Raw genomic sequence first — 26,984 nt, forward strand, 5'->3', positions numbered from 1 at the left:
ACATACACATGAGCTCGGCCTCACTGAAAAAAAAAAAACAAAAAAACAAGCCATTATCTGAATTAGACTAAGTCTAGAAAACAGAATGAATGAATTGCATACATTTCCTTTTCTCTCCATAAAAACTTCAGAAAACTCTTCAAGTACCCGATAACTGATGAAACTTTTTCTAGGCAGATATTCTATATCAAAAATCCCGTGAAGGAATATGTATGGCCTTTTCTGAGCCTGTTTCCTCATCTCCACGTGTGCGCCTGAATTAGTGATGTGCGCCTTTCAGGGTCATCACGGAGACTCAACACATTAAAGCGGGCTCCCGGGTAGCGCCGGGCAGGCAACATTTCATTTCATTGATCAGCGAGTACCCATCGGCCCCTACTGCATGGTTACGGTGGGAACAGTCACTCCCCTGTCACACACAGTACAGGCCATACTCAAGTGAGGAGTGACCTTCCCAAAGCAAACACGTGAGTGTGCTGTCACGTGATAATAAAGGTCAAGGTGAACAGCGACAACAAACCGCGCCCCCTGCCCCGTGAAAGGACAGCTGCGCTCACTGCCGTGTTCGCGGGGCGGCGCTGTGTCCGGCATGTGACGAGTTGTCTCACAAGTAAGCACGCAGAAATCAAGACCGTCCACCTCACAGTATCTATTTAGTCCTCTTGTTCTGGGTCCTTCTCACCCAGGTTGTTCACTTCTTTTACCAGGATTAATTCCTTCACCTGTCTTCCTGATCTCATGGCTTGTAACTCCATCTGGACCTTGTTTCTCCAGTAATTCATCATTCTGTCTTGAATAGCCATGGCCCTAATTCTCAACTTGAAACATGTACGAGGGTTTTTGTATAAAATGTTGCACTGGGTGCCACAGTCCCCTCTGGATGGCACCCTAGTTTTCTCCTTTCCTTCCGTGCCACCTTCAAAAGTATGTGGCTTCCTGTGTCAACTTTCTTCTCTTCCCCTTACTCATTAACCTCCCGGAAAGGAGTTTCTGCTCTCAGCACACTAGTAAATTTACTCTCACAAATCACAGGTTAACCCTTTTAACCAAATTCAGTGGCCTTTTCGGTCCTCTTGCTCCACGACGCGTCTGCAGTTTTGACCCTCACAGCCCTCTTTGCCAAATGCTTACGACTGGAAACTAGAGGACCTCTTTCCAGCCCAGGCAACTTTCCCCTCATCTCTGTAGTTTTTCTGGCTGGTCCAATAATTCGACCGGCATCCAGTAGATTAAAAGGAGAAAATCAAATTTAGTGTGCGTGTATGGGGAATTCACATAAGCATTCTAAAGACAGAGAGGCAAAATGAGGTGGACTATTGTTTTGGACAAAGAAAGGGGAGGTAGGCCGTCACAGGTAGTTGAGAAAGAGCAAACATTCCATTAACAAACGTTAGCAGGGCCACCCAGAAGCAAAGGGAAATCCGATTCTTGCTTGGATCCCCTCCCCGCCACCCGTTGTCTGCCTCACTTAATTCACATGTGCTAAGGTGAATGTGCTAAAGTTCTCTTCCTGAAGTCGATTTTTCTATCTGAATCTCTTCAGGCAGGTGAGGGGGAGGTAAAAGCTCTTACAAATCTAGTACATGGCTCGGTTTTTACCTCAAGTCTGACTGCTAAAGTTGGTGTTCATAATAACCATTTATATTGTTCAGTATTGTTCAAATTTTATTTTGAACTTTAAAATATGTGTTCATTGGGGAAAAGAAAACTTTGTAAAAGAAAACAAAGGAAAATTTCCATATTGTCACTTCTTTCTTTAATCTCACTCTCCAAGAATAATCCCTATTTACTTACTAGCTGATGTGCTCCTTCCATATATGCGGTAGGATTCTCTAATATACAGAGTGGTGTTTTGCTCCAGAGGTCTATTATATCCACCTGGGAAGCTTCTAAGAAAAACATTGATAGCTGGGCCCCAGCCCAACCATTAAATAAGAATCTCTGAGGGGTGCAGCCCCTGCATCATAATTTTTAAAAACCTCCTATGTGATTAAAATGTGGAGTTGTACATGCCATTACATTACCTAGGTGCTCTTTCTTGCCTGCCTTTTCTTGTCTTATTTGCTTATGCTCCTTCCTCCAGTCCCTTGAACATGGATGCTCTCTTGGAACCATATTTCTCTCTGTTTTTAACCGGGCCTCCCACATTTAGCTGTCAGGACTTCAGCCATCACTCCCTTCACGAAAACTCCTAACCCTGTTCTTCAGTCTCGATCTCGCTGCAAGCTTAACATCCAGACTAGTATCTCTAACAGATCATTCTCCACAAAAATTAATCTGGCTTGATTTATAAACTAGTTTAGAAGTGAAGCGATTAGAGGCAGAAGCTCATAGTAGAAACCATCCAACAGAGACTGTATTTGTGATGCAGGCCTGACTTATAGAAATAACATAATAAATACAAGACATTGTCGAGGAAGGGCAGATACAAATAATGACTGAGTAGAAATCAGAAATCAAGGGGGAAGAGAGTCTAAAACAACTATGGTTTTCAGCATGTGTGCTGGGAAAACTGGTGCTAAAGAAAGAGAGAAATCAGAAGAAAAAGTATAATTATTATTGCCATTTTTAGGTGAGGAATCTGAAACTAAGCAATATCAAATAATTTGCTCAGTGCCCCCAGGTGCCCGAGTAGAAGGCAGCCGCTCTGCATCCGTCTACTTTAGTATCACGCCACAGCAGAACCAGACTTCATCTGCCTGAACTTTCAGCAATGGCCCTCATAGCCCAGCCCTCACCCTACTTGCCCCTTTACTTTCCTGCTAAGTACAACTTGTCTTTCCACCATGCTCCACCGCAACTTTCTGCTCCAGTGAGCTCAGTCTGCTCACGGCCTTTCACCCATGTCATCCTCGTTCTGAGTCTCGACCATCATTCAAAGAAGAGCTAAATTTGACTTGCACAGAAAGCCTTTCCCATGCATTGTACCCGCCAAAGACAGGCTCCTGTGTCTTTGCCAACAGACTGAACACGTGGCTCTACACTGGCTCACACATATCTGTGGGGGGGCAGTCTGCCACTCCAAAATGTGCCTTTTGGGGGTATTGATTGCTCTAAACTGCTTACCTTTAAGAAACAGAAGACTCAAGAGGAGCCCTGTACCTCCCCCTTACCCCCATAAAGAAATTTAGGTAGAAAAGCCTGCACCAGGAAGGGAGCTATCATAGAACACTGCATTTTCATGCGACCTGAGTATGGCAGACAGCAGGGAACCCACAATGCCTGTGTGTGAGCGTCCTTCTTGAGTCCCCTGGTTTCTGGGTGGCCCAATGACAATTTGTTTGCCAAATGTTTGCTTCTTAGCATCTGTTTCTGAGTTGTTTACCTTCCCTTTGAAGTCCAAACCACTACCCCCTCTCTCCTTAGCTCAAGAGAGCTTATAAGCCTCAACTGCCTGATTTGTCCTCAGGACCATATTCTTATGAAGCCTTTACATGTACACACATAATGCATTTGGTTATTTAGCTTGTTAATCTGTCCTGTGTCAGTTTGATTATTAGACCAGTCATAAGAACTTAGTAACAGTAAAACAAAAATTACTTTTCCTCCCTTGTATATAAAGAGAGTGGGCAAAATAAGGTTTACAGTTGTGAGTACATGAAATAGTTTATTCTTGTATTATTATTTATTAATTATTGTGTTATTTGTATTACAATATAAACCTACTTTTGTCCACCTTGTATATTACTATTTTCCCAATAAGGATTTCCCTGATGAAAAGGCCCAATATTTTAAACACATTTTCTCTCCTGGACAGCAAGGAGGAGTTCACTTGGAGTAGAATATTTGCTGAGATTTCTCTCTGCATTCATCTTGCTAACTGCTGAGATGTGCTAAATGGGGTGGGACTCAAGTCAGTCAAGAGGGGAATCCATTATTCACCAGATTGTGCCTGATGAGTTCCTTAGCAAATTCAAAGGAAGAAGAAGCGTTGTCCATCAAGCTTTTGAGTTCTGTCTGAAATTGAAAAAGGAAAGACTTATGAAAATGACAAGTGTGCACAGTTCTAACACCACATATTTCAACAATGTTTTATAGTGTCAAAGAATTTAACATGCTATTTCATTTGTTCCTCAGAACACTAAGGAATAAGGTAATTATCGCCATTCCCATTTTACAGTTGAGGATATTGAGGCTTACAAAAGTTAAGTGACTTGAACCTTACACTAAGCAGCAAGTTTGAAATCAGTGAAACCAAGGCTGAAGACTCCTAGAGTTAGCCTCTTCTTTCAGGGTCAAAGGCAATAAAGGAGCTAAACCTTTAGCAACTGAGGTTGATTCTTCAATCTGACCTCTTCACCTATGCCCTGAATTCTCACCTCCTTCCTGCAATTCTTCCCTCTATTTTATCATTTATGAGACCTGTCAGATCTCTTCTGTATTCTCTTGCCCCCTTAACACCCTTTCACACCCCTTCGAAGAAATGGTCAACCATTAACCGTGTCTTCACTAAGATAGTAGAATCATCCCTTCCGCAGCTTGCTGCTATTCCTACCTTGCCAATCTGTAATTTTGAGTAATCCTCCCTTTCTTCTTTTCCTACTTTCATCAGTGGGTAGCTAAGCTTTTCTGGATAAATTATTAAATTCTGTCCTGGCTGGTGTAGCTCAGGGGATTGGGTGCCGGCCTGAGAATAGTCAGGGCACAAGCCTGGGGTGTGGGCCAGGTTCCCAGTGGGGGGAGCATGAGAGGCAAGCATATATTGATGTTTCTCTTCTTCTCTTTCTCCCTCCCTTCCCCTCTCTAAAAATAAATAAATGAAATCTTTCACAAAATTATTAAACTCTTGATTGTTCTCACTAAGCACGGCAAGCTTGTTCTACCTGATCGCTGATGGAAATGCTAGTCTACTCAGCAGTTCTTTTATTAATCTCTTGATCAGAGCAGTAGTTGCCAAGTGTGGGGTAATCTTAGGCTGGATCAGCAGTTTTCAAGCTTTCAAATCTCAAGATCCCTTTTGTAATCTTAAATACTATTAAGGATCCCAAAGAACTTTTGTTTATGTGGGTTATATAATTGATATTTATTGCATTAGAAATTAAGACCCAAAAATTTAAGGATTTAATTAATGCAGATATATAAACCTATTATACATTAACCTAAATAATATTTTTCACTTAATAATAATATATTTTCCAAGACAAAAATTTTGCAAGCAGAGTGGTACTGTTCTACAGTTTTGCAAACCCCTGGCTTAATGGAGGACTGCTACACTGGCATTTCTGTAACTGCATTTGAACTGTTTTGAAATCACACTGTCTCTGGAAATCTTCACTGAACACCTGAGAGAATGAAAACGAAAAGACACAATCTTTTTGTGTTCTGAGGATAGTTTTAACCTCAGGCAGGGCCAGCCAGAACTAAGGGTGAGGCAAGTGAGGTGCCCAGGGCGCAGGTGCAAAGCAGCACCCCTCACACCTGTGCAGCGGGCAGGTGCTAAACTTTCCACCTCCCACCTGGGTAGCTGGCCAGCTCACACAGCCCATGCCCGCCTCACAGACCCCGCAAAACAAGAGTCCCAGGTCACAATCTGAGAGCCTCTGGGCTAGATCCAATGCTCTCGTTGTAAACCAAATAAAAACAGATATTTTAAGACATTTTTTTAAGAATACCGAAGACAGTAAGGAGTTACCAGACCAAAAGAGCAGGGAAAAACAGAACCTAGAGAAGTAGGCAAGCATGGAAACCATTTTTGCCCTGAAGGCTGTACTTACTGATTCTATAAAATTAACACTTGTGGTTGACAGTGTTGCCAGGCAACAATAAAAAAAACAAAGCCCTGGACCCGCACAGGGAGTCTAGCAGGAGACCTATCCCCACCATCGGCCAGGACTCCCCAGAGCTCTACTGACAAAAGAAGGGTGAACAGAACTCAACCATCTCTAGCGTGGAATGGCCGCCCAGCTAGGGTTCCGTGGGCAGTGAAGGTGATCTCAAGCCTTGAATTTGGGTCAAGGGGGTCCCAAACGGACAGTTCTCCTGGATATCTCGCGGAGTAAATGCACATCGCTTAGGGAGAAAAGTGCCTTTACTGTAGGCTTGAAGTTACTCCTGTAAGTAATTTTTCAAATACTGTGTCAAGCACACACACAAAGATAAGCTGCCATTCAAAGAAACTACACTCCTCCAGGGAAGTGAGAAAAAAACAGAATGAAACCCACAAAAATTTCAGAAATTCAAATAATCAAACTCAGATCATAAAACCAGTATGCTGTCAATGTTTAAGAAAATGAAAGATAAACGTGAAAGTGTAAAATTAGAAACGGCAAGAAGTGAAGATTTTTAAGAAAGAAAGAACTGGAAACATAAAATATTGTAAAGAAAATTCATAACCACATGGCCAGGTATCACATAAATGAGCCGAAACAGCCACTGTGTGTACATTTTCACAGCCGGCTGAGACCCATTAGTTCAAAAGCTTTTTGGCACCAAGCTCCAAGTTTACACATCCAATTGTTTTATGCATTTATTTTTAAAATTAAACATTTTTTCATTTATTGATTTGAGAGAGGGAGAGAAACCTTGATTTGTTGCTCCCCTTACTGATGCATTCATTGCTCGTTTGGGGGGCGTGCCCTGACAGGGAAGGGGGACACGGCTCCGACCAATCCGGCTCCCGGGCGGGCACAGCCAGTGGTTTTCAGCGCAGCCCGGATACACGTACTCGAGACTCTGCCTGTTTCTCACACCCCACACTTCCGGAACTCCTGCCAGCCGCAGATAAGACAAACCCCGGGGCTATAAGGAGCCCACTGCCTGCCAGACCTCCAGTAGCCTCTGACGTGGACACCCGCCCCCCCTCCACGGCTGAGACGTCATCCAGACGCGGAGCCCCTATCCGCGCGCCCTCCTCGCTAGCAGCTCCTCCACGCCCCCAACACGCCTTCTCCCGTTCGGGAAGGTCCCTGTGCCATCAGGACCCTTGGACGGTCACATTCTATGAGGAACTTCCCCCCCGGGAAAAAACCTTTCAAACAGTCACCCGAACAAAGTTTGTGGGTGCTGCCATCACCTCATGGTCACGTCTGTTTCCCGGACCAGCCCTGAACTCCCTGGAGCCCCTACACCGTTCCGATGAGGGTTAGATTCCCCTAAAAAGAACTCAGGAACGGGGGAGGGGGCGGGGAGACGCCGGCACGTACTGCGTGGGGACGCAAAGGAAGGAACACCGGGAAGAAGGGGTAGGAGGGGACGGTGCTGCGGACGGTGTAACTTATCCTCGATCGAAGTCCTGAGGTAAATATGAGCGACAATGCGTGGAAGAAACACCTGAGAGAAGATGGCTGAGGGTTTTTCAGTTAGATTAGAATCGTTAAGACACCGATTCAGTAAGTCCCATTAAGGCAACATTTTTTTTTAAACGTTTACATCTAGTTAAATCATAATGAAACTGAAGAAAATAAAAAATGAAGAAAAATTTAAATAACATTTTTAATTAAAAATGATAGATTACTCTAAAATAAAGTTAGATTGATGGCTGGCTGCTCAACATAAAAATGGACCTAGAAGATAATGGAAAATATCCTCAATGTGCCAATAAGGTGCCCTATACTTAACGAAGATACCCTATAACATATATGAGGGAAAATAAGGACATTTTCAGACAAACAGAAACAGAGTTTGCCACCGGAATCTCACTGAAGAGATCCTGATGAATAAACTTGAATCAATAGGAAAAGGATCCCAGATGGAAGGTTTCAGTTACAATTAAGAATAAAGAGGAAAGAATACAATTTCTTAAATGTTGTAACACTAGATAAATGATTAGATTTAGCAGCAATAACTTTTTAAAAATATAATGGTAAAGGAGAAGACAACAACAGCATGTGAGTGAGGAAGGTGGCAAATGAGGTGAAACTATTGTCCAGACTTCCCACTGCGGGGGAGGAGAGTCAAGATGAACAATACACGGGGTCCCGCGCCCTGACGGCTGTGGCCTGGCGGGTTGGGCGCCGCCCGCTCTGGGCGCCGGCCTAGGTCGTGGGGTTCGGTCCCGGTCTGGGCACGCACGAGAGGCACCCGATCACGTTTCTGTCTCACACAGACGTTTCTCTCCCCCTCTTCCTCCCCCTCTTCCTCTCTCTCTAAAAACAAATAAATAAAATCTTTAAAAAACATTGATTATATGAAGGATGCCTGTGGTAATTTTTATGGTAACCACTCAAGCATGAAATGGGCGGATAACTTCTGAAGCTATCGTAGTAAAAAAATAAAGATAAAAAATAGCCAATCAGCCCTGGCTGGCGTAGCTCAGTGGATTGAGCGTGGGCTGCAAACCAAAGTGTCTCAGGTTCGATTCCCAGTCAGGGCACATGCCTGGGTTGCAGGCCATGACCCCCAGCTACTGCACATTGATGTTTCTCTCTCTCTCTTTCTCCCTCCCTTCCCTCTCTAAAAAATAAATAAATAAAATCTTTTAATAAAATAGCCAATTAAAACCATCCAAAAAAAATGACCCAAAAAAGGAGAGAAAAATAGAAGAGGTGAGACAAACAGAAACACAAAACAAGATGGTAGATTTTTACCTAATTAGCATCAGTATTAGTATTTATAATAATTAGTATTATAAACTGTAATTAAACCTAATTGATTAAATACTCCAATTAAAATTTTACACAAGATAAGCAAAATTCAACTACATTTTTTGTAAGAGACATACTTAAAATATAAAGTTATAAAGGAGTTAAAAGGAGCCCTGCCAGGCGGCCCGCTCGGTTGGAGCATCATCACCTCCACCAGGAGGACTGTGGGTTCCATCCCAGGGCAAGAGCATGTCTAGGTCTTGGGTTTGATCCCCAGTTGGGGAGCGTACAGGAGGCAACCAATTGCTGTTTTCTCTCTCACGTGATGTTTCTCTCTCTCTCTGCCCACCTCTACCCCTTTCTCTCTCTCTAAAATCAACAAACATATCCTCAGGTGAGGATTAAAAAAAAAAAAGGAAAAGGATGGTAAAAGTATGCCCTAGGAATACGAACGAAAAGAAAAACTACACTAATAATAGCACACAAAATGGCCTTTAAGGCAAAAAGCCTAATTAGAGGAAAGGGAGTCACTTTATACTGCTAAAAGCTTCAGTTCGCCAGAAAGCTGTAACCATTTAAACTTTGTACATTCCTTAAAAAATGATTTCAAAATATATAAAGTGAAAATGGAAAGAATCACGAGACAAATTCACAATGACAGTGAGAGTTTAACACAGCTCTCTGTAATCAATAGTAAGCAAATTATAAAATTAGTAAAGTGATAGAAGTTTTGATAAAAACATAAAAAACTAATTTGACTTAATGGGCATATATGGAACCTTGCACCCAATACCTTCAGAGTATACACTGTTCAAGTACACATGGAAAGCTTAGAAGTACTAGCCACATATTGGAGCCATGAAACAAGTTTCAAGAAATAAATGCCAAGAGATTCAAATCATACAGAATATATTCTCAGACTACAATGTAATTTTACTAGTAATCTTAATAAAATTACAACGGGAAATTTGCCATGTATTGGGAAATGAAGAATTCTTCTAATTAATCTGAAATAACTCATACTAAAAATCAGAAGTCATATTGATACTCAAACATGGAATGCAGCTAAAACAATACTTTCAAATTTATCACCTCAACTGAATGTTTTAGAAAAGAAGCCTGAAAATTGACAAGCTAGACATCCATTTCAATAATGTTTTAAAGTACAGCAAACCCACGGAAAGAAAACAATAGGAAGGAAATGACGAAAGTGCAGAAATTAATAAAGTAGAAAGCAATGACACAACAGAAAAGATGAATAAAACGAAAAGTTGGTTTTTCGGAAAAACTGAAAAAATTGAAAATGTAAATGAAATGGTCAAACTTGTAAAAAAGTATAACCTATCAAAAACAACACAAGAAACAGAAAATATGAGTAGTCCTACAACCATTAAAGAAATTGAGTTAGTGATTTAAAACCTCCCAAGCCTAGGGAGAAACCATGACAATCTTATACAGGTATACCTTGTTGCTCTGTTTCATTGTGCTTTGCAAGTATTCAGCTGTTTGTTTGTTTGTTTGTTTGTTTAAGATTTTATTTACTTTTAGAGAGAGGGGAAGGGAGAGAGAAAGACAGGGAGTGATACATCAATGTGTGGTTGCCTCCTGTGCGCCCTCTACTGGGGACCTGGCCTGCAACCCAGACATGTGCCCTGGACTGGGAATTGAACCAGTGACCTCTCAGTTCACAGGCCCGGCACTCAGTCTACTGAGCCACACCAGCCAGGAAAGGTATTGCACTGCTTTAAAAAGTAAAGGTCTGCGGCAACTCTGCATTGAGCAAGTCTATTGGCACCATTTTTCCAACAGCATTTGGTCACTTCATGTCTGTGTCACATTTTATAAATTCTAGCAGTATTTCACTTTTTCATTATTAATATATTTGTATGGTGATCTGTAATCAATGATCTTCGATGTTACTCTTTTCATTGTTTTGGGGTGCTGTGAACCGTGTGCCCATATAAGATAACAAACTTAATGTGTATGTTCTAACTGAGTAGCCATTCTCCTGTCTCTCTCCCTCTCCTCAGGCCTCCCTATTTCCTGAGACACAAAAACATTGGAATTAGACCAATTAATAACCCTACAAAGGCCTCTAAGTGCTCAAGTGAAAGGAAGAGTTTATATGTCTCTCATTTTAAATCAGAAGCCAGAAATGATTACAGTCAGTAAGGAAGACACGCTGAAGTCAAGATAGGAAAAGCTAGGCCTCTTCTGTCAGTTAGCCAAGAAACTGCCACAGCCACCCCAGCCTTCGGCAGCCATCACACTGGTCAGTCACTCGCCATCAGCATCAAGGCAAGACCCTCCACCAGCACCGATTATGACTTACTGATGGCTCAGATGATGGTTAGCATTTTTTAGGAATAATATTTTTAATGAAGCTACATACGTTGTCCTTTTAGACACAATGCCATTGTATACTCAATAAACTACAGTATAGTATAAACATAACTTTTATATGCACTGGGAAACCAAAAGTGTATGACTCGCTTCATTGTGATATATGCTTTATTGTGGTGGTCTGGAACCAAACCCACAATATCTCCAAGTTATGCCTGTACAAACTTTTCCAGGAAACAACAGCATATGATACCCTCTCCACTCATTTAATGAAGCGAGTATGATCTCTGGACCAAAACCTAACAGGACCTGTTCTGACAGAAAATGAAATTCTAGACTAATCAAATTGGTAAGTATTGATGCAAAAGTCTTAAATGGAATATCAGCTAACTGAATCCTGTGAAAATTTATTGTAAAGTCGTCATAATTAAGGCAGCATGGTATTGTGAGCAGGAACAGACAGCAGGATCGACAGAACAGAAGGCTTTAGTGCCCAACAGCCAAGGGTTTGAGACCTGAATTTGCCGCTTGTAAAACCAAGCGGCAAATTCAGCAAGTTATTCAAAGTACATTAAGAGTTCAGTCAATCATTACAAATTATTCTGTAATTGCTGTAGAAGAGCAGCATGCTATTGGCGTTTGTGCAGGGAAGGAATCACACAATACAGAACCCATTACACAAGTTACTAGAGGAACGCCTGACTGTAAATGTTTTAGTGAAATTATCTTAAGTAAACACAAAATAGATCCCCTTGCTACAAAACAAAAAAGTTTTCTACGGCACATCTGGCAGTCCTGTCCTGCTGGAGCACGTTATAAAGTCACTGCAAACTGTACTGACACGATTTCACATGAAAAGGCATGTTTTCTGGGGATGGAAAGTGCAGTTTGCTGACCCGAGTTGGATAGAACTAGACCTACAGAATGTCGGTTAACCACACTACTCACACCAGACTACAGAAAGAACTTGTGCAGATAAAATGTAAACATTTAATAGATTGGATCTTATACCAAGATTGGCAAAGTCCCCAAGAATGACTCAAGGTAGAAAGGCAAGAATATGTATTTTTTATTTCTTCTTACCAAAGATGAAAACTCTAAAGAGATCACATTGTAAACCCACGTTACTATTAAACTGCTGATGCTGGAAACTAGCCAATTAGGTAGACTCGAGAGACTCTTTAGTTGAAATGAGTGTACCCAAGAATGTATTTTATATAACACGTAAATGGACTGTTTGGCTGTATGCTAAGCAATGTAATTGATGGGCATTTCTTTTACCACAATGGACCCCCGTTATTGACATGAGCCACGAAGAGTGTGCCTGGGCTTATGCTAAGCACACGAGCTCGCCACCTGCCTCCAACCCCGACAACCCTACACACTGTGTCCTCTGGGAGTCAAATCTCCTGTCAGCATGGAGCAGGTTAACAGTGCTCCTTGCTATTCCATGTTCACAAATGTTACTTGGATATAGTTCATTTGCTGGTTCAGTTTATTTCTTCCCTCCTCCTCTGGGTGGCACAATGCCAGCTGGAACTGTTTTTAGACAAGGATGGAATTTTTGGACAAGGATTAAATGTTGTTGGCATGTGCAGAAAGTTTACAGTTAAATCTTGGTGGCTTCTGATATCAACTACAGTAATGCCCAAGAAAATAATTTCCAAATATGGCCCTCTCCCAGGGTTAACTTAAAAATATCTGTACAGGGTGGGGCAAAAGTAGGTTTACAGTTGTTTGTATGGAAAATAATACAATAATTAATAAATAATAATACAAGAATGAACTCTGTTTCACATACTCATAACTGTAAACCTACTGTTTCCTCACCCTATATAAAACTGAATCTGTATACAGATACAGAACATGCTCTCTATCTATATGTCTATTAATATCTATATGCACAAGTATGTGTGTACATATATGTATAAGATGTTAAGTGAAATAAAAGGGGGGTCATAATGTATGGCCTCCTGTGCACTCTGCTTCCTGTAAAAGAGAGCTCTAAGAGAATTACCCACAGGCTTGTCAGGGAAACGAAACAGTGAGTATAAAGTGTTCTGCACAGTATTTATAAGGTAGCTGTGTTCCAAGTCTTTATAAAACAGCTACCACTGTTGATTCTTGTGGTAATCTTGAAGGAGACACTGACGTGTACCAAGCAAAGGAAGACAGCCTGGGAAGGAGAACAGTGCACACAAAGCTACAGCAGCCGGAGAGTGTGGCGTAGGGAGCAAATTCAGTGGCTGGCCTGGAGAGGACAAGACAAGAGGCAGAGAAACACCTGAAATAAGAGATGAGGACTGGAGCAGAGGCGAAGGAGACAGGGGATGGATACAAGAGATATCTAGAATGCAGGATTGGTAAAAACTGGTGAATGATTAGATAAATGGGGAATGAAGAAAGTGACGGATAACCTAAGATTTGATGTGATTTACATAGTACTGACATCGAAACACAGAGCCTCAAATGTATTTTAGAGGAAGAAGTGAAAATATTTGGTTTTCATATACTTGAATTATTTTTAGAGAGAGAGGGAGTGAGAAAGAGCAGGAGAGAAACATCAATGTGTGGTTACCTCTCATGCGCCCCCTGCTGGGGACCTGGCCCACACCCCAGGCATGTGCCCTGACTGGGAATCAAATCGGGGACCTTTGGTTCACAGGCCAGTGCTCAATCCACTGAGCCACACCAGCCAGGGCACATATTTGAGTTATTGTAAGGCATCTAGGTAAAGATCATCCACAATACACTAAACAGACACAGAGAATTTAGAAGTCACATTCTTTTTAGGATATCTGATAAATATAAATATCCATGTAGTTAGGTTCTTATATAATCACACTGGCAGTAACACAGGATATTCATCAAGACTTATAGATAATAGTTTCACGAATAACCCAGGAAGTCTAGGGCAGGTGAAATGGGAATTAAGTGAAAAACAAATCCCCATCACTACCTCAGCTGCTTTGCCATTGTAAAGGCGAAAGTGATTACAGGCCTTAAGGTTGAGTGCGATGGTACTGTCAGGAATTTGCTGAAGGTAAACAGCCAGAACTTCTTGAGACACATCATAGTAATCCAACTTGTAGTAACATAAAGCCACATACACATTGAGGGCAAGGTACTCCCTATTAGATAAAAGAATTAAAGGTGAACAGTTCAGTCTGCATCATAGAAATGTGGTCAACCTATGAAGACTTTTAATGGCTAAAAAAACAGCAAGGCAGAGGATATGAATTTGCCTTTTGAAGAAAGAAGGCAAGATGTAATCAGTGCACTATTTTTCCTTTTGTAGTATTTGGGTGTTTTGAGAAATAGAATAAAAGATGACAACTAGAGAAGAAAATGAAAAGTTCAACGCCTACCTGTTCATGTTAAAAAAAAACCTAACATACACCATAATTGTTCATGCAAATAAGCACACACCACGCAGAGGCTGGACAGCTCAGGCACACAGGCCTGATGACTGAAAATGGGGAAGGGTGAGACTATAAAGGCAGAGCAAGAGGAGGGAGAGAGGAGGCAGATGGAATCGTTTGGGGATGTGGGAGAGAGGCCAAGTGGTCAGTGATAAAATTGCAATGTTAATTTTTCAGAAGGTTTGTTTCTAACTTCTTCAGCAATTTACCTAAAGTGTTCTGCAACACTGAAATTGATATGGATGCATTTTCAATAGGGGCAATATCACCCTAAATGGGGCAAAAACTGGTTCTTAAAAAGGAGCAGGAAGCTTTATGTATGAAGCATAGACATATGTATAGTACATAAACAGACATACAGTATATGTGTAGCATTAAAATTTCATGGGAGGGCAACTAGGGGAAAAAAGAGCCTAAAAAGACTCCTGGGAAGGGTGATAGTGAAATAAAGGTGGAGAAACCCTGATGTAGACAGTAAGGAATTTTTACTTTCACCAGATTATTAGCTAACAGATCTGAACACACAGTGATACTAGATCCAAAGGACACTTGGTCCTCGTCCAAACTACTCATGGAAGAAACTAACGAAATGACACTTAGAGGAGATGTAAAAGGACACAGACCTGTTATCCAGCAGTATTCGCTTGTAAATATCAATAGCTTCTTGATAGTGAGAGCGCATGTAGTGGATTGAGGCCAAACTGAGCTGATCCTCCGTGATATCCTGAAGATTCTGATGGAAGTTCATCAACTTCTTCTCATCATTAAACTTAAATTGTGAGAGGGAAAAGGCATGAAACGCTTCACGTTAGAATGCAGAGATATCAACACCCAATGTTACTGAGATTTTAACACCTGCCCCTCCTTCAGCCACTTTTGTCTCTGTGTTCTCCCTATTTCCCTCCAGCTCTTGTCTTTGTCTCTCCTTCAGGAAAAGAAGGGAAAAAAACCTCTGGACACGGTCTTGACAATGAAAAGCCTTTAAGTTATAGCTATATTAATTACTTGACCCCCTCTTTCTTTTCTATTGCTCTTTTTATTTTCTCCCTTTCCTTATTTTCTTTATTTCTTTACCTTTTTAATATGCTGTTTACAAGAGAGACATTAAGACTGTAAGGATACAAAAAAGTGAAAAGTAGCCCTGGCTGGTATAGCTCAGTAGATTGAGTGCTGGCCTGTGAACTGAAAGGTCGCTAGTTCGACTCCCAGTCAGGGCACAGGCCAGGGTTGCGGGCCAGGTCCTCAGCTGGGGGTGTGCAAGAGGCAACTGATCTCCCTCATATACACACATTGATATTTCTCTCCCTCTTTCTCTCTGTCCTTCTTCTCTCTCTAAAAATAAATAAAATCTTTTTGAAAAAGTAGAAAGTAAGAAGATGTAAGGAGATACAGACCAACAGTAAAAAAGAGAGCTGGTGTAGACTCTTTCATCTCTCTTAAATACAACAAAGTAGACTTTATATGAAAAAGAATTTCTACAAAGAGAGACATTTTATAATGATCTGTGTTTCAAACCACTAGATGGACATAACAGGAATTTCTAGTTAATTATTTTTTACTGTTGTTGGTGACAAGAAAAAAAATATTTTTAAATCAAAAAGTGTGAAATCAGAATATGAATGAATACCTTGTGAGCCAAATGAAAGAGGAGGCGATTTTGAAGTCGGCTTTTTGGAGCTGAAAAATAAATCCAAGCTGCTTATTAAAGGTCTCAGTGGCCTATGGCACTTAGTCCCATGCAGGAGTGACATCAGACTCAGATAAACCTTCCCAAGCCCTTAGCTCTCTGCTCCCGATATATCTCTGCTCCACAATAATATGTATTACTTTATTCTGGTCTCCACCTGTAACAGCATCGAGAACCAGAAGGAAAATGTCCCGAGATTTTGCTCTTTGCTCGCCTTGTTCTCCCTGTTACGTGGACACCCGCATGGCACTCTGCACGAACAGCCCACCTCTGTGCTGTTCATAGAAGCAGACACTGGAGATCAGTGGTGGTCATTTCAGTGTGGGTAGGAGCCCCCTCCCAGTCAGCTGCTCTTCCCAGTATTCTGTGTCAATTCCTTCTGAAAGCTCCTCTTCCATAGTTATACTGCCGTATTTTCTTAAATGCTAGTCCCGGCTCTACTCCAGAGAACTTCTAGCATGAGAATCTTCCACAAGAAACAGGCAGCCACGCAAAAAGGTTAACACCTTTCAAGTTCTGGAGAATTTTAATTCTGAAAACCCAATCCTATATTTCTTTATGGCAAAAAGTCATACTTCAATGCATAGGAAAGAAAAAATATATACAAAATGAGATATAGCTACTTGATCACCTATTGTGTGTCTGACACTATTCTAGGCACAGATAAAGCAAGTATCTTAAAGGCCCTTAAAATTAAATTAGGAAAAACTGTATTAGTACATATTATACAATCTGGGTACAAATCAACAAAGGCTTCAAGTTCCACATGTTCCATGAATTTGAGCTGAAATTCTTTCTAAATGTGTATGCAGTTAATCCTCTAATAATTCTAACCTGGAATATATTCTTCCCTAACAAATTTCTTAAAATACTTCCCCTTGCTCATTTTCTCTATATTTCTTTCAATTTAATTTGCTTCATACTCTAATTATTCCTAATCTTCCCTTCTATATTTCCTTCTGCCCTATTTTTCTTTGCAAATTGGAGTCCTGTTCTCCTCAGATGACCGTCACGACAAGTGAAGCAAAAGGAAAGAAGTAGGGAGTCTTCAGACTGAAATTCGCTTTTCACTCAGAAGCAGAAAAAGCAGCTATAAAATCCATATCCATAAGAGTTTGAACAACGACGCCAACCTCTCCCAAGAGCATGAACAGGCTATCTTGACAGGGTCTAGAAAACAGAGCTTGCCCTCTTTCTTTTCAAATTCTTTTCCCAGTAGCTGTAGCTTCTGGGCAGTAGGGGACAGCACATGACAGAAAACATTTCTCTAAATAAATTTGCTAAAAAAAATTAAATAATAAAATAAATGTGCTCAAATCTAATATTCTTTGAAGAGGAAAGCTATGTTTTGGCTTTCTAATGTCTCTTGATTTTTTTTTGTCAACAGAAGAGGAATTAAATAAATTTTTAAATCTCCAAATTGACTCTTGCTATTAGTGATGAATACCAGACATTAAAGGGGCCCACTTTACCTTTAAATCCAGCAGCTTCAGCTTGTTTATACATTCCAAGAAAAAAGTAGGTACAGGCTAGATTCACCCAGACTTCAGGATTGCAGTTTTCCTCTTTTGTTGCATTCTCATATTCCTGAAATGTATATTAAGCAGTGATCTCATTTTAGCAGTAGTGTAACAGACCAGCCATTCTACTGGAATAGGATTTCTCACTGAGATTGGACAACTTCACATACAAGGAATCCTCAACTACATGCTCGACTATTCTCCACCCGTAAGGTTCAATTCTGCAGCTAAAGCTCAGTCCCAATCACACATGGCTGTGATCCATAGAAATGTTTCCCCCCTTTTAACACTAATATGTGCTAACAAAACTGCAGAAATGAAAAGTAACTAAAATATTTTATTTTTACTAAAAATCATACAAAGATAATGTATACAAATACATAGGATCAGTTAACTTAAAATCCGATAGCCTTACTATAAATTTCATTTCATTCTAATTGTTTCTGGCTTTATTTGGCTTTGCATTTTTAAAAAGCATTATTTTTCTTGCCAAGGCCCCCATTTTAAAAAAGATTTTATTTATTTACCTTTAGAGAAAGGAGAAGGGAGGGAGAAAGAGAGAAAGAAACCTCAATGTGGGGGCTGCCTCTCGCATGCCCGCCACTGGGAACCTGGCCCACAAACCAGGCGTGTGCCCTCACTGGGAATCGAACCGGCCACCCTATGGCTTGCAGGTTGGCACTCAGTCCACTGAGCCACACCAGCCAGGGCTCCCTTTCTGAGATTCACTTTGTCAACTACACTTTCCATATACTCTTACTATTTATCAGTCCATACCAGATGCCTTTATTTCTTTTTCTTACATTTGCATTACTCTCATCTTTCACAAATACTGCCAGCCTCTATGCTGTCCTTTTCACATCTTCCCTTTTCCTTCACTGGTTTTGTTGCTTTTGTTTTTCATCTCACCTCATGCTCTTGGATATTTTCATTTTAGTTATGCAGGTTCTTTAAATATCCTTAGAATACATTTTGGGAATAGGAATTTGTGGAAAATCCTTTAAAAGCTTCATTGTACGCTGAAAATTGCTCGACATAAGGCCTCTATATCTTTATCTAGATCCATAGTCCTATAGATTGTTCATTAGATAGGGAGGGTTTACAACCACCAAGAAAAACAAAACTTTCAAAACTATACTTGGAAAAATATAAAGATAATGTAATCTTTCCTGTGTCTAACCAAACAAGCCCTGACTGGTATGGCTCAGTTGGTTGGGCATTGTCATCCAAACCGAGGTCAAGGGTTCAATTCCAGGCAGGGCACATCCTGGGTTTCAGGCCAGGTTCCTGGTTGGGGGTATGCGAGACACAACCAATTGTTTCTCTTACACATTGATGTTTCTCTCCCTTCCTCCCCCTCTCTCTAAAAATAAAGAAATGAAATCTGTAAAAAAGAAATTAAATGAATACATATAAATAACCAAACCAAACCAAACAAAATAAAAGTGAACTTCTCTTGAGAAAAGACTCATGAAAACTTTTCTATCAAAATGGTTTATTTTTCCTCTCCTGAAGACTTACTTAATACTAATGTTAATATATTGTACGATCTCATTCATTTACATCTAAAAGTAAATAAGATATATATACATATTTGAACATATAAAGATTTCTGAAGCAATACATCAAAAAAGAGCCAATGGTTGCTTCCATTAACAAAGTGGAATTGGGGGACTTCCAGGCAAGATGGAGGCGTAGGTAGACACACAGTACCTCCTCCCACAACCAAAAGAAGGACCACAACAAATTTAAAAACAAAAAACAACAAGAAATCCCAGAAAACCGAACTGTATGGAAGTCCGACAACCACGAGTTAAAGAAGAAACATTCATCCAGACCGGTAGGAGGAGGGGATACCGGCAGCCTGGCAGAGAAGACTCGCAACCAGGCCTCAGCTGGCCGAGCAGGCGGTCCCACATTCACTTGCAGATAAACTAGGAGGAAGAACTGCGGAGCAAGACAGACGGAACAACCTAGGGTTCCAGCGGGGAAATAAAGCCTTGAAATCTCTGACTGAAAATACCTGTGGGTTGAGGTGGCAGAGGGAGAAGCTCCCAGCCTCACAGGAGAGTTCATTGAAGAGACCCACAGGGTCCTAGAACGTACGCAAGCCCACCCACATGGGAATCAGCACCAGATAGGGTCCAGTTTGCTTGTAGGTAGCGGGGGAAGTGACTGAAAATCCATCACAGAGAGGAGCGAGCGGCACTGTCCCCTCCCCCACAGACAGTGTCATAACTCAGCAACCCCACCCTGGTGAACACCTAAGGCTCCACCCCTCATACGTAACAGGTGAGCTGAGACCAAAAAAAAAAAAAAAATAGCCCAAATGAAAGAACAGATCAAAGCTCCAGAAAAAATACAACTAAGTGATGAAGAGATAGCCAACCTATCAGATGCACAGTTCAAAGCACTGGTAATCAAGATGCCCACAGAATTGGTTGAATATGGTCGCAAATTAGATGAAAAAATGAAGGCTATGCTAAGTGAAATAAAGGAAAATGTACAGGGAACCAACAGTGATGGAAGAAAACAACCAGACTCAAATCAACAGTGTGGACCAGAAGGAAGAAAGAAACATTCCACCAGAACAGAATGAAGAAACAAGAATTCAAAAAAATGAGGAGAGGCTTAGGAACCTCCAGGACAACTTTAAACATTCCAACATCCAAATCATAGGGGTGCCAGAAGGAGAAGAGGAAGAGTAAGAATTGAAAACTTATTTGAACAAATAATGAAGAAGAACTCCTCAATCTGGCAAAGGAAATAGACTTCCAGGAAGTCCCGGAAGCTCAGAGAGTCCCATAGAAGTTGGACCCAAAGAAGAACACACCAAGGCACATCATAATTACATTTCCTAAGATTAAAGATAAGGAGAGAATCTTAAAAGCAGCAAGAAAAAAGGAGATAGTTACCTACAAAGGAGTTCCTATTAGATTATCAGCTGATTCTCAAAAAAACAAAACTTACAGGCAAGAAGGGGCTGGAAAGAAGTATTCCAAGTCATGAAAGGCAAGATTACTCTATCCAGAAAACCTATCATTTAGAATGGAAGGGCAGATAAAGTGCTTCCCAGATAGGGTCAAGTTAAAGAAGTTCATCATCACCAAGCCCTTATTATATGAAATGTTAAAGGGCCTTATCTAAGAAATAGATCAGTAAATATGAACAGTAAAATGACAACAAACTCACAACTATCAACAACCGAACCTAAAAACAACCCCAAAAAACTAAGGAATAGACTAGAACAGGAATAGAATCACAGAAACGGAGATCGCATGGAGGGTTATCAGTGGGGAGAGAGAGGGGGGAGAATGAGGGGAAAGGTGTAGAGAATAAGTAGCATAAATGGTAGGTAGAAGATAGACAAGGGGAGGTTAAGAATAGTGTAGGAAATGTAGAAGCCAAAGAACTTATTTATATGACCCACTGACATGAACTAAAGGGGGGAATGCAGGTGGGAGGGGATGTGCAGGGTGGAGAGGAATAAAGGGGGGGATGAAACAATTGTAATAGCATTATCAATAAAATATATATAAAAATAAAATATTTTATTAGGTAAAAAAACAAAGTAGAAGCAGGGACAGCAGACAGGGTGTTGTTTTTTTAAAATTTTACATTGTCCCCTTCTATAGTGTTTGAATTTTATCATAAGCATGTATTATTATAATACAAAGCTTAATAACATTTTCAAAGTCCTTCAGCGATAAATTGTCTTTCTTTTTTTACTAACCTCCAAAGCTCTCTTATAGTCACCCAGGTGAAAAGCACAGTATCCAATCCACAGGTTGGTATCCTCTTCTTGTTCCCCAACATGACGTTTGAACTTGTGGTTAAAATTTCATTTAAAAAAATCATGAAAAAGTTTTAAAAGTAAGGCCTCCATTTCAAAAAATGCTACATTAAGTTGCTGACAAATGATTTAAAAATCACACACAAGTAATAGGAGCAAGTCAATACCCAGTTTAATCACACTGATATAGAACTCAGCACAACTCCCTCCTGATTGTCACGGAAATTTGTATTTTCAAATATTTAATATTTATTTTTTGTATTTACTGACACCTCACCCCAGATGGTATTTAAGCATTATCTTTATAATCATTCTGGGTGATACATAAAAACATAAGAATTATGTGAAATATTTTCTAGTCCCAAATACCTGAAGACAGAAAGATGAAGCAATCAATTGCAGGCCACACAGCCAATAAGTGTGGTGGCAGGGACTTACGGTTCGGCTCCACATCCCACGCTGTCACCCTCCACACTCCACTGCACTCAACGGCACACTTCGAACCTGCCCCACTAGCACACATACATACACGCCTATTTACTCATCAGGTATAACTGTTTGCTGAGGACAAGGCACTAAGTCACTCTCTGACCCTTGACCAGGCTTACTGGAACCTGTTGAAGAAGTCCAGAACACTAGCATCATATGTCAACTATGAACAAATATTGATGAATGCCTCAATTAACAGAAGAAAACTCCTGTTTGGAGGAAAAGACTGAACCCTGAAGGAGTCGTCTGAACTACTTTGGTAAGGTGAGAGTTTTTCCCTCTACAGAGTGATAAATAAAAAACATGGGTGAAAAGTTAAATAGGGAAACACATATTTACAGATCATTGCTATAGAACTTTGGGTGCCTTAGTTATAATGAGATGAAGGCATTCTTTCAGACTTTCTTGTCTGGGCTAAGAACTTACACCTGTAGCTAAACTAGAAATCCTCCTCTCACCAAATGTTGTGAATTTAAGTTCCATGTCTTAGGTCTGAAGAAATTCTTATTTGAGGTCTCCCTGCATATGTGCCAGCAAATAAGGAGAGTTCAGGACACTTTCTCACCTCTGCTGTGGAAGTTCCCATTCCCATACATCCTGGCACTTCTACTTAAAGGCAGTGTGGGATTGTTACATGGTAAAGAAAATGTGGCACGTGCCTTCAAGAGAAGAAAGAAGAGAAACAGAGACTGACAAAAATTAGACATATACCCACCACTCAGCCCACTAATTTACAGAGCTAGATGGTTCCTCTACGTCAGCTCCCCCACTTTGAAGATGAGAGGGCTGATACAAAAAAGTTAAACAATGTGCTCAACACCAGATCACTAGGGAGCAATGCAGGACTGTACACGGAAGACTGAGAAAGACATATAAAGCTAATTAAAACAATGGCTGCTGATACACTATGAGCAATAAGTGTGGGGTCATGCTGTGGAGGAATGACCACGGGGCAGTGCAACCAGGCTTGCTGTCAGTCATCATCTCTACAGTCCTCGGTGCTGCCTTCATCCTTCTACAGCATGTGCTTCCTACACAGCAGTGTCTCTGAGTGCTCTGTCCTTGGACCATCTACATCAGAAGCACGCGGGATACTTGCCTAAATGTAGGTTCCCGATTCTGTGAAGCATTAGAATCCCTAAGACAGGAGCCCAGGAATACATTTTAATAAGCACCCTCGGTGATTCTGATGCATACTAAATTTGAGAACTACAACAGTAGAGACTGAAATGTTTTCTGAAGATTTAGTATTTTAGACAATAAGCGTGAAGCATAGATTTAAATTTAATAAAAAAATCTTAACATATAATAGATATAAATCATAAAATGGCCAGGGGTTGGGATAAACAATGTGTGAACTCACACTGTATTTATTGAATGGCCCTGCATATTTTCTAGGCTGGATTTGCCATCAGTGGGACTAGGCACAATTAAAAGTGTCCCTCAAAAATATATATTTAGTCCTGATCCATGTGACTCAGTTGGCTGGGCGTTGTCCTGCCAAGTGAAAGGTCACTGGTTTGATCTCTGGTCAGGGAACTTGCCTGGGTTTCGAGTTCGGTCCCGAGTCGGGGCCTGTACAAGAGGCAAAGGATCGATGTTTCTCTCACATTGGTATTTCTCTCCCTCTTTCTACTTCCCTTCCCCCCTCTCTAAAAATAAATAAATAAAACCTTTTTAAAAAAGGAAGGAAGAAATATGTCTCTTGGCTGGTGTAGCTCAGTGGATTGAGCCCGGGCCTGCAAACCAAAGGGTCGCTGGTTTGATTCCAGTTAAGAACACATGCCTGGGTTTCAGGCCAGGTCCCCAGTAGGGGGCGTGCGAGAGGCAGCCACACATTCATGTTTCTTTCCCGCTCTTTTTCCTCCCTTCCCCTCTCTCTAAAAAATAAATAAATAAACAAAATCTTTAAAAAAAGAAGTATGTCTATCTTATTAGTTCATCTCGAATCAGATTTATAGCTACCTTGGCTACCGGACTCTGTGCCTGACTAGATTGACAGGAAGCCACAGAATGCACCCACTGACTCCCGCAGCCCTGCGACCAGCATTCACCCAAGCACTCATCCATACTTCTCCTATTCACCTCCTAAGGAGCAACCTTCTGTGGACATTACCTCCAACAGGGTAATAGCTCCAGTGAAGTCTCTTTGTGAAAGTAGCTCCTCTAGCTTTGGCATCTTCCTGCCTTTCTTCTTTCTTTTGTCAGTGTGCGGTAGGTCCCCGCCTACAGCAGGTTTGGCTCTCGATAGCATCTGTGGAAGAAACAACAAAGACAGCTGTACGATCCAGTTATGGTGGTCAGTTTTAAGCAGAATGACAGTTCCCCCAGGGAAGCCTATGAAACTCTTCGTAACAAACATTATTACTAAAAGAGCTGAACCAAATAGCTACTCCCAACTTCTTGATCTTCTCCGATGAGAGTGAGGTAAGAGATGCTTTCGGCAGCTTCGGTCATCTTAGCCTTCCTCCTCCCCTTGGTCTGCTTTCCACCCCAGGCGCAGCTCGGGTGTGGGGAAATACAGAAACAGGAGGGAAGAAATCACGGAGGCATTTACAGTTGCATCTCCGTCCCCCATGTTCCCACGGGGAGGGCAGGGAGCTCATCCTCCATTGACTATCCTAGACTTTACCCTGCAGAGTGCTGGGGGCCTCTAACCTCCGGTCCCGAGACATACTCATAGTTCTCCCTCACTGTTCGGAACCACTGACCATATTGGCTGCTGTCCTGTGAGTCCCCTCCGCAGATAGACAGCAAAGGCCAGGCCTCGGAGGTTCTCCTCAACCACAGCTCTCTCTGTTTCCACGGCAACCTCCAGGGAGTCGGGGGAGGGGCTGAGGGGGCTGGTCCGTTCTGATAAGCGCTCGCTGGAAAACCAGTGCTTTGGCGTCTCGGTTCCGCAGCTCTTTCGCCGCTGCAGGATTGGAAGTTCCAGGAGGAGAGCGTCGTTTTCTTTTTCTTTCTTTCTTTTTCTTTTTCATTGAATTGATTGAGGTGACACTGGTTAACAGGTTTCAGGTGCACAAGTCCACAAACACATCATCTGTACACTGTATTGTGTGTTCACCACCCCAAGTCAAGTCTTCATCATTTATCACCCCTACGCCCCTCTCCACAACGCCCCCACCATCGATCAGAACCAGCGTTCATCACAGTTTTCCGTGCTCATGAGTTTTTTCTCTCATTTTTTTTCCGCTCAACCTCCCACTCCCCTAGTCCCCCAACACTCGACCCCAACAGCTGTCAGCCTGCCCTTTATCTATGAGCCTGTCTCTATTTTGCTTGCTAGTTTATTTTGTTCATTAGGGAGCGGTGTTTTCTGTGCTGAGAACGAGAGTTGGACTGTATCTCCATTTACGAGTTTAGGAAAAGGCAAATTAGAATGGTATTGTTTTTCAAATGCACGTTTCCTGGGAAAGTGATTTTCAAGGACCATTTCCGATTTCGACCGCGTTGGACTCCATAGCAATCCCCCGCCCAGCCCCAGGTGTTGCCCGGCAAGTCCTCTGGATCTTGGGCCGCTGCCGGATGATTAGAAAAAAAATTTCTGCTGAACCTAAAAAACTGACGTTTTGAGGCAGAAGTTCATCAAAATATGCTTTCTTATTTCCATAGACACACTCTAATATAATAAGGCCCTGTAATAAATGTGTTGTTTGGACGACTTACCTTAACTCCTGAACCCAGTTAATAGGGCTGCAAGTGGTAGTCTACAATCACCGACTTGCGTGATGTTAGAGCTGGAAGGGACCTTCAATGGACATCTAGTTTGACCCTCAGGATTAACAGACTAAGGAGCTAACATCTGTAGAAGTGAAACAATTCTCCCAAATGCACAGGTAATTGTGGCATAGTTGAATTATGTTACATACCGCTCTGAGTAATTAGCCTTATACCCTAAGCTCCTAGAAGGTTGGTATGATTTCTTAGATTTTTTTTGCAACCTCCTTGCACTCCAGTCCCTGCCTACTCACACCACCACCCCCCCTGCCCTGCAATCACTTGGAGAATAAATAACTACTTTTCTTAATTCATTGATACACCCTTACGTGTATACATAATCATCGATATACAGACGCATACAGACAGGCAAGGCATAAGACTTCAGAGATGTACAAATTCACCAGCACCATACTCCTCCCTCCTCTCCGTCCCCGCCCCGCGCCCCCCCCCAAATCTCTGGCAACCATGAATCTATTTTCTGTCTCTATGGATTTACCTATTCTGGGCATTCCATATAAATGAAATAATACAAAGAGACATCTACACCCATATGTCTAAATATTGAAAATCTTTTAGTCTACCAAACTGTTAAGTGTGTTATCCTCCTGCTTTATCATGAAGGTCAGGCTCTGATTTAGAATTCTCAGACTTCTCAGAATTCTGTGCTGCTGGTGACGAGGCAGGGAGAGCCAAACCCAGCCCTCAGCCCAGGCCCGTCTCTTCTCAGCCCAGGCTCCATCCTGCACTATGGGGGGCTTTGTGAATGTTGTGTGGGTACCCAGGCCACAAATGCAAGTTGCAGTCACCCAGTCACCTGTGAGCTGTCACCTTCTGGAAAGGAGGTGAGACTTAAGGATGAGACCCACTCAAGGGTGGAAACAGGCAGGAAATTCAGAGTCTTTAGCGCCATAGCATGGTGAGGAGGGTTGCAAGACCCTGGCAATAAAAAAAAATAGAGATATTCTAAATTAAAAGTACAGCAGCCAGAGTGTGAGAAAAGGAAACAAAACAGCCCGTTAATAGTTATAGGCCAGCTCTGACAAGACTACTCACATTCCTGTATGTCTTTTGGAATTTAAGATTAATTTCCAGGTGGCTATTTCTCTGGTTATTCCAAAGAGACAATAACCAGGTGCCATTGACCCCTAGGAGACTCCACTTATTTGCACATGAACTTTCCAATCTGCTGTCCACAGCTAATTCACAGAAGCAGACACTTCATCTTTGTAATTAGCAGCCCTGCTTCACCTTCTCTCATCCCCTTTGCCTATAGCTAATGTAAATCCTTTTAGACCAGCTTACATCTTACTGTCCCCTGTCCCCCCACACACACTTGATTTATAAAAACGCTTGCAAAACTCCAGGACAATGGACATATTTTCATTCTTACCTAACCACACTGTTGGTAGTTTAGACTCCATGGCCCAAGACTAGTCTCTCCCTCCCTCCCTCTCTCTCTCTCTCTCTTTTATTTTATTTATTTAT

General features: G+C 41.5%; 1 protein-coding gene and 1 long non-coding RNA gene across 4 annotated transcripts in view; one reads left to right on the forward strand and one right to left on the reverse strand.

Annotated features, from left to right (window-relative positions):
- Positions 1-24,603, reverse strand: part of TTC26 (tetratricopeptide repeat domain 26) — a 41,683-nt gene extending 17,080 nt beyond the window's left edge. Inside the window, exons 1-8 of one of the 3 annotated variants that reach the window (XM_045855754.1) lie at positions 24,488-24,603; positions 23,893-24,030; positions 21,228-21,320; positions 17,447-17,561; positions 15,915-15,964; positions 14,911-15,056; positions 13,825-13,996; positions 3,883-3,957 (exon numbers count right to left, since the gene is read on the reverse strand). In XM_045855754.1, coding sequence (XP_045711710.1) covers positions 3,883-3,957; positions 13,825-13,996; positions 14,911-15,056; positions 15,915-15,964; positions 17,447-17,561; positions 21,228-21,320; positions 23,893-24,030; positions 24,488-24,490 — 792 coding nt within the window. In that variant the 5' untranslated portion in view covers positions 24,491-24,603. Of the gene's footprint in view, positions 1-3,882; positions 3,958-13,824; positions 13,997-14,910; positions 15,057-15,914; positions 15,965-17,446; positions 17,562-21,227; positions 21,321-21,656; positions 21,792-23,892; positions 24,031-24,487 lie in introns of those variants that run through there. The other 2 variants (XM_045855755.1, XM_045855756.1) reach the window with 2 other exon arrangements.
- Positions 7,172-21,976, forward strand: LOC123829820. The gene is made up of 3 exons (XR_006787652.1): positions 7,172-7,236; positions 11,099-11,214; positions 21,890-21,976. It is a non-coding gene; the product is annotated as an uncharacterized LOC123829820 (long non-coding RNA).
- Positions 24,604-26,984: the final 2,381 nt, after the last annotated feature.

Source organism: Phyllostomus hastatus, unplaced genomic scaffold (assembly GCF_019186645.2).
Source record: "Phyllostomus hastatus isolate PE091 unplaced genomic scaffold, TTU_PhHast_1.1 phas_scaffold_114, whole genome shotgun sequence".
In the NCBI taxonomy this organism is placed as follows: domain Eukaryota; kingdom Metazoa; phylum Chordata; class Mammalia; order Chiroptera; family Phyllostomidae; genus Phyllostomus; species Phyllostomus hastatus.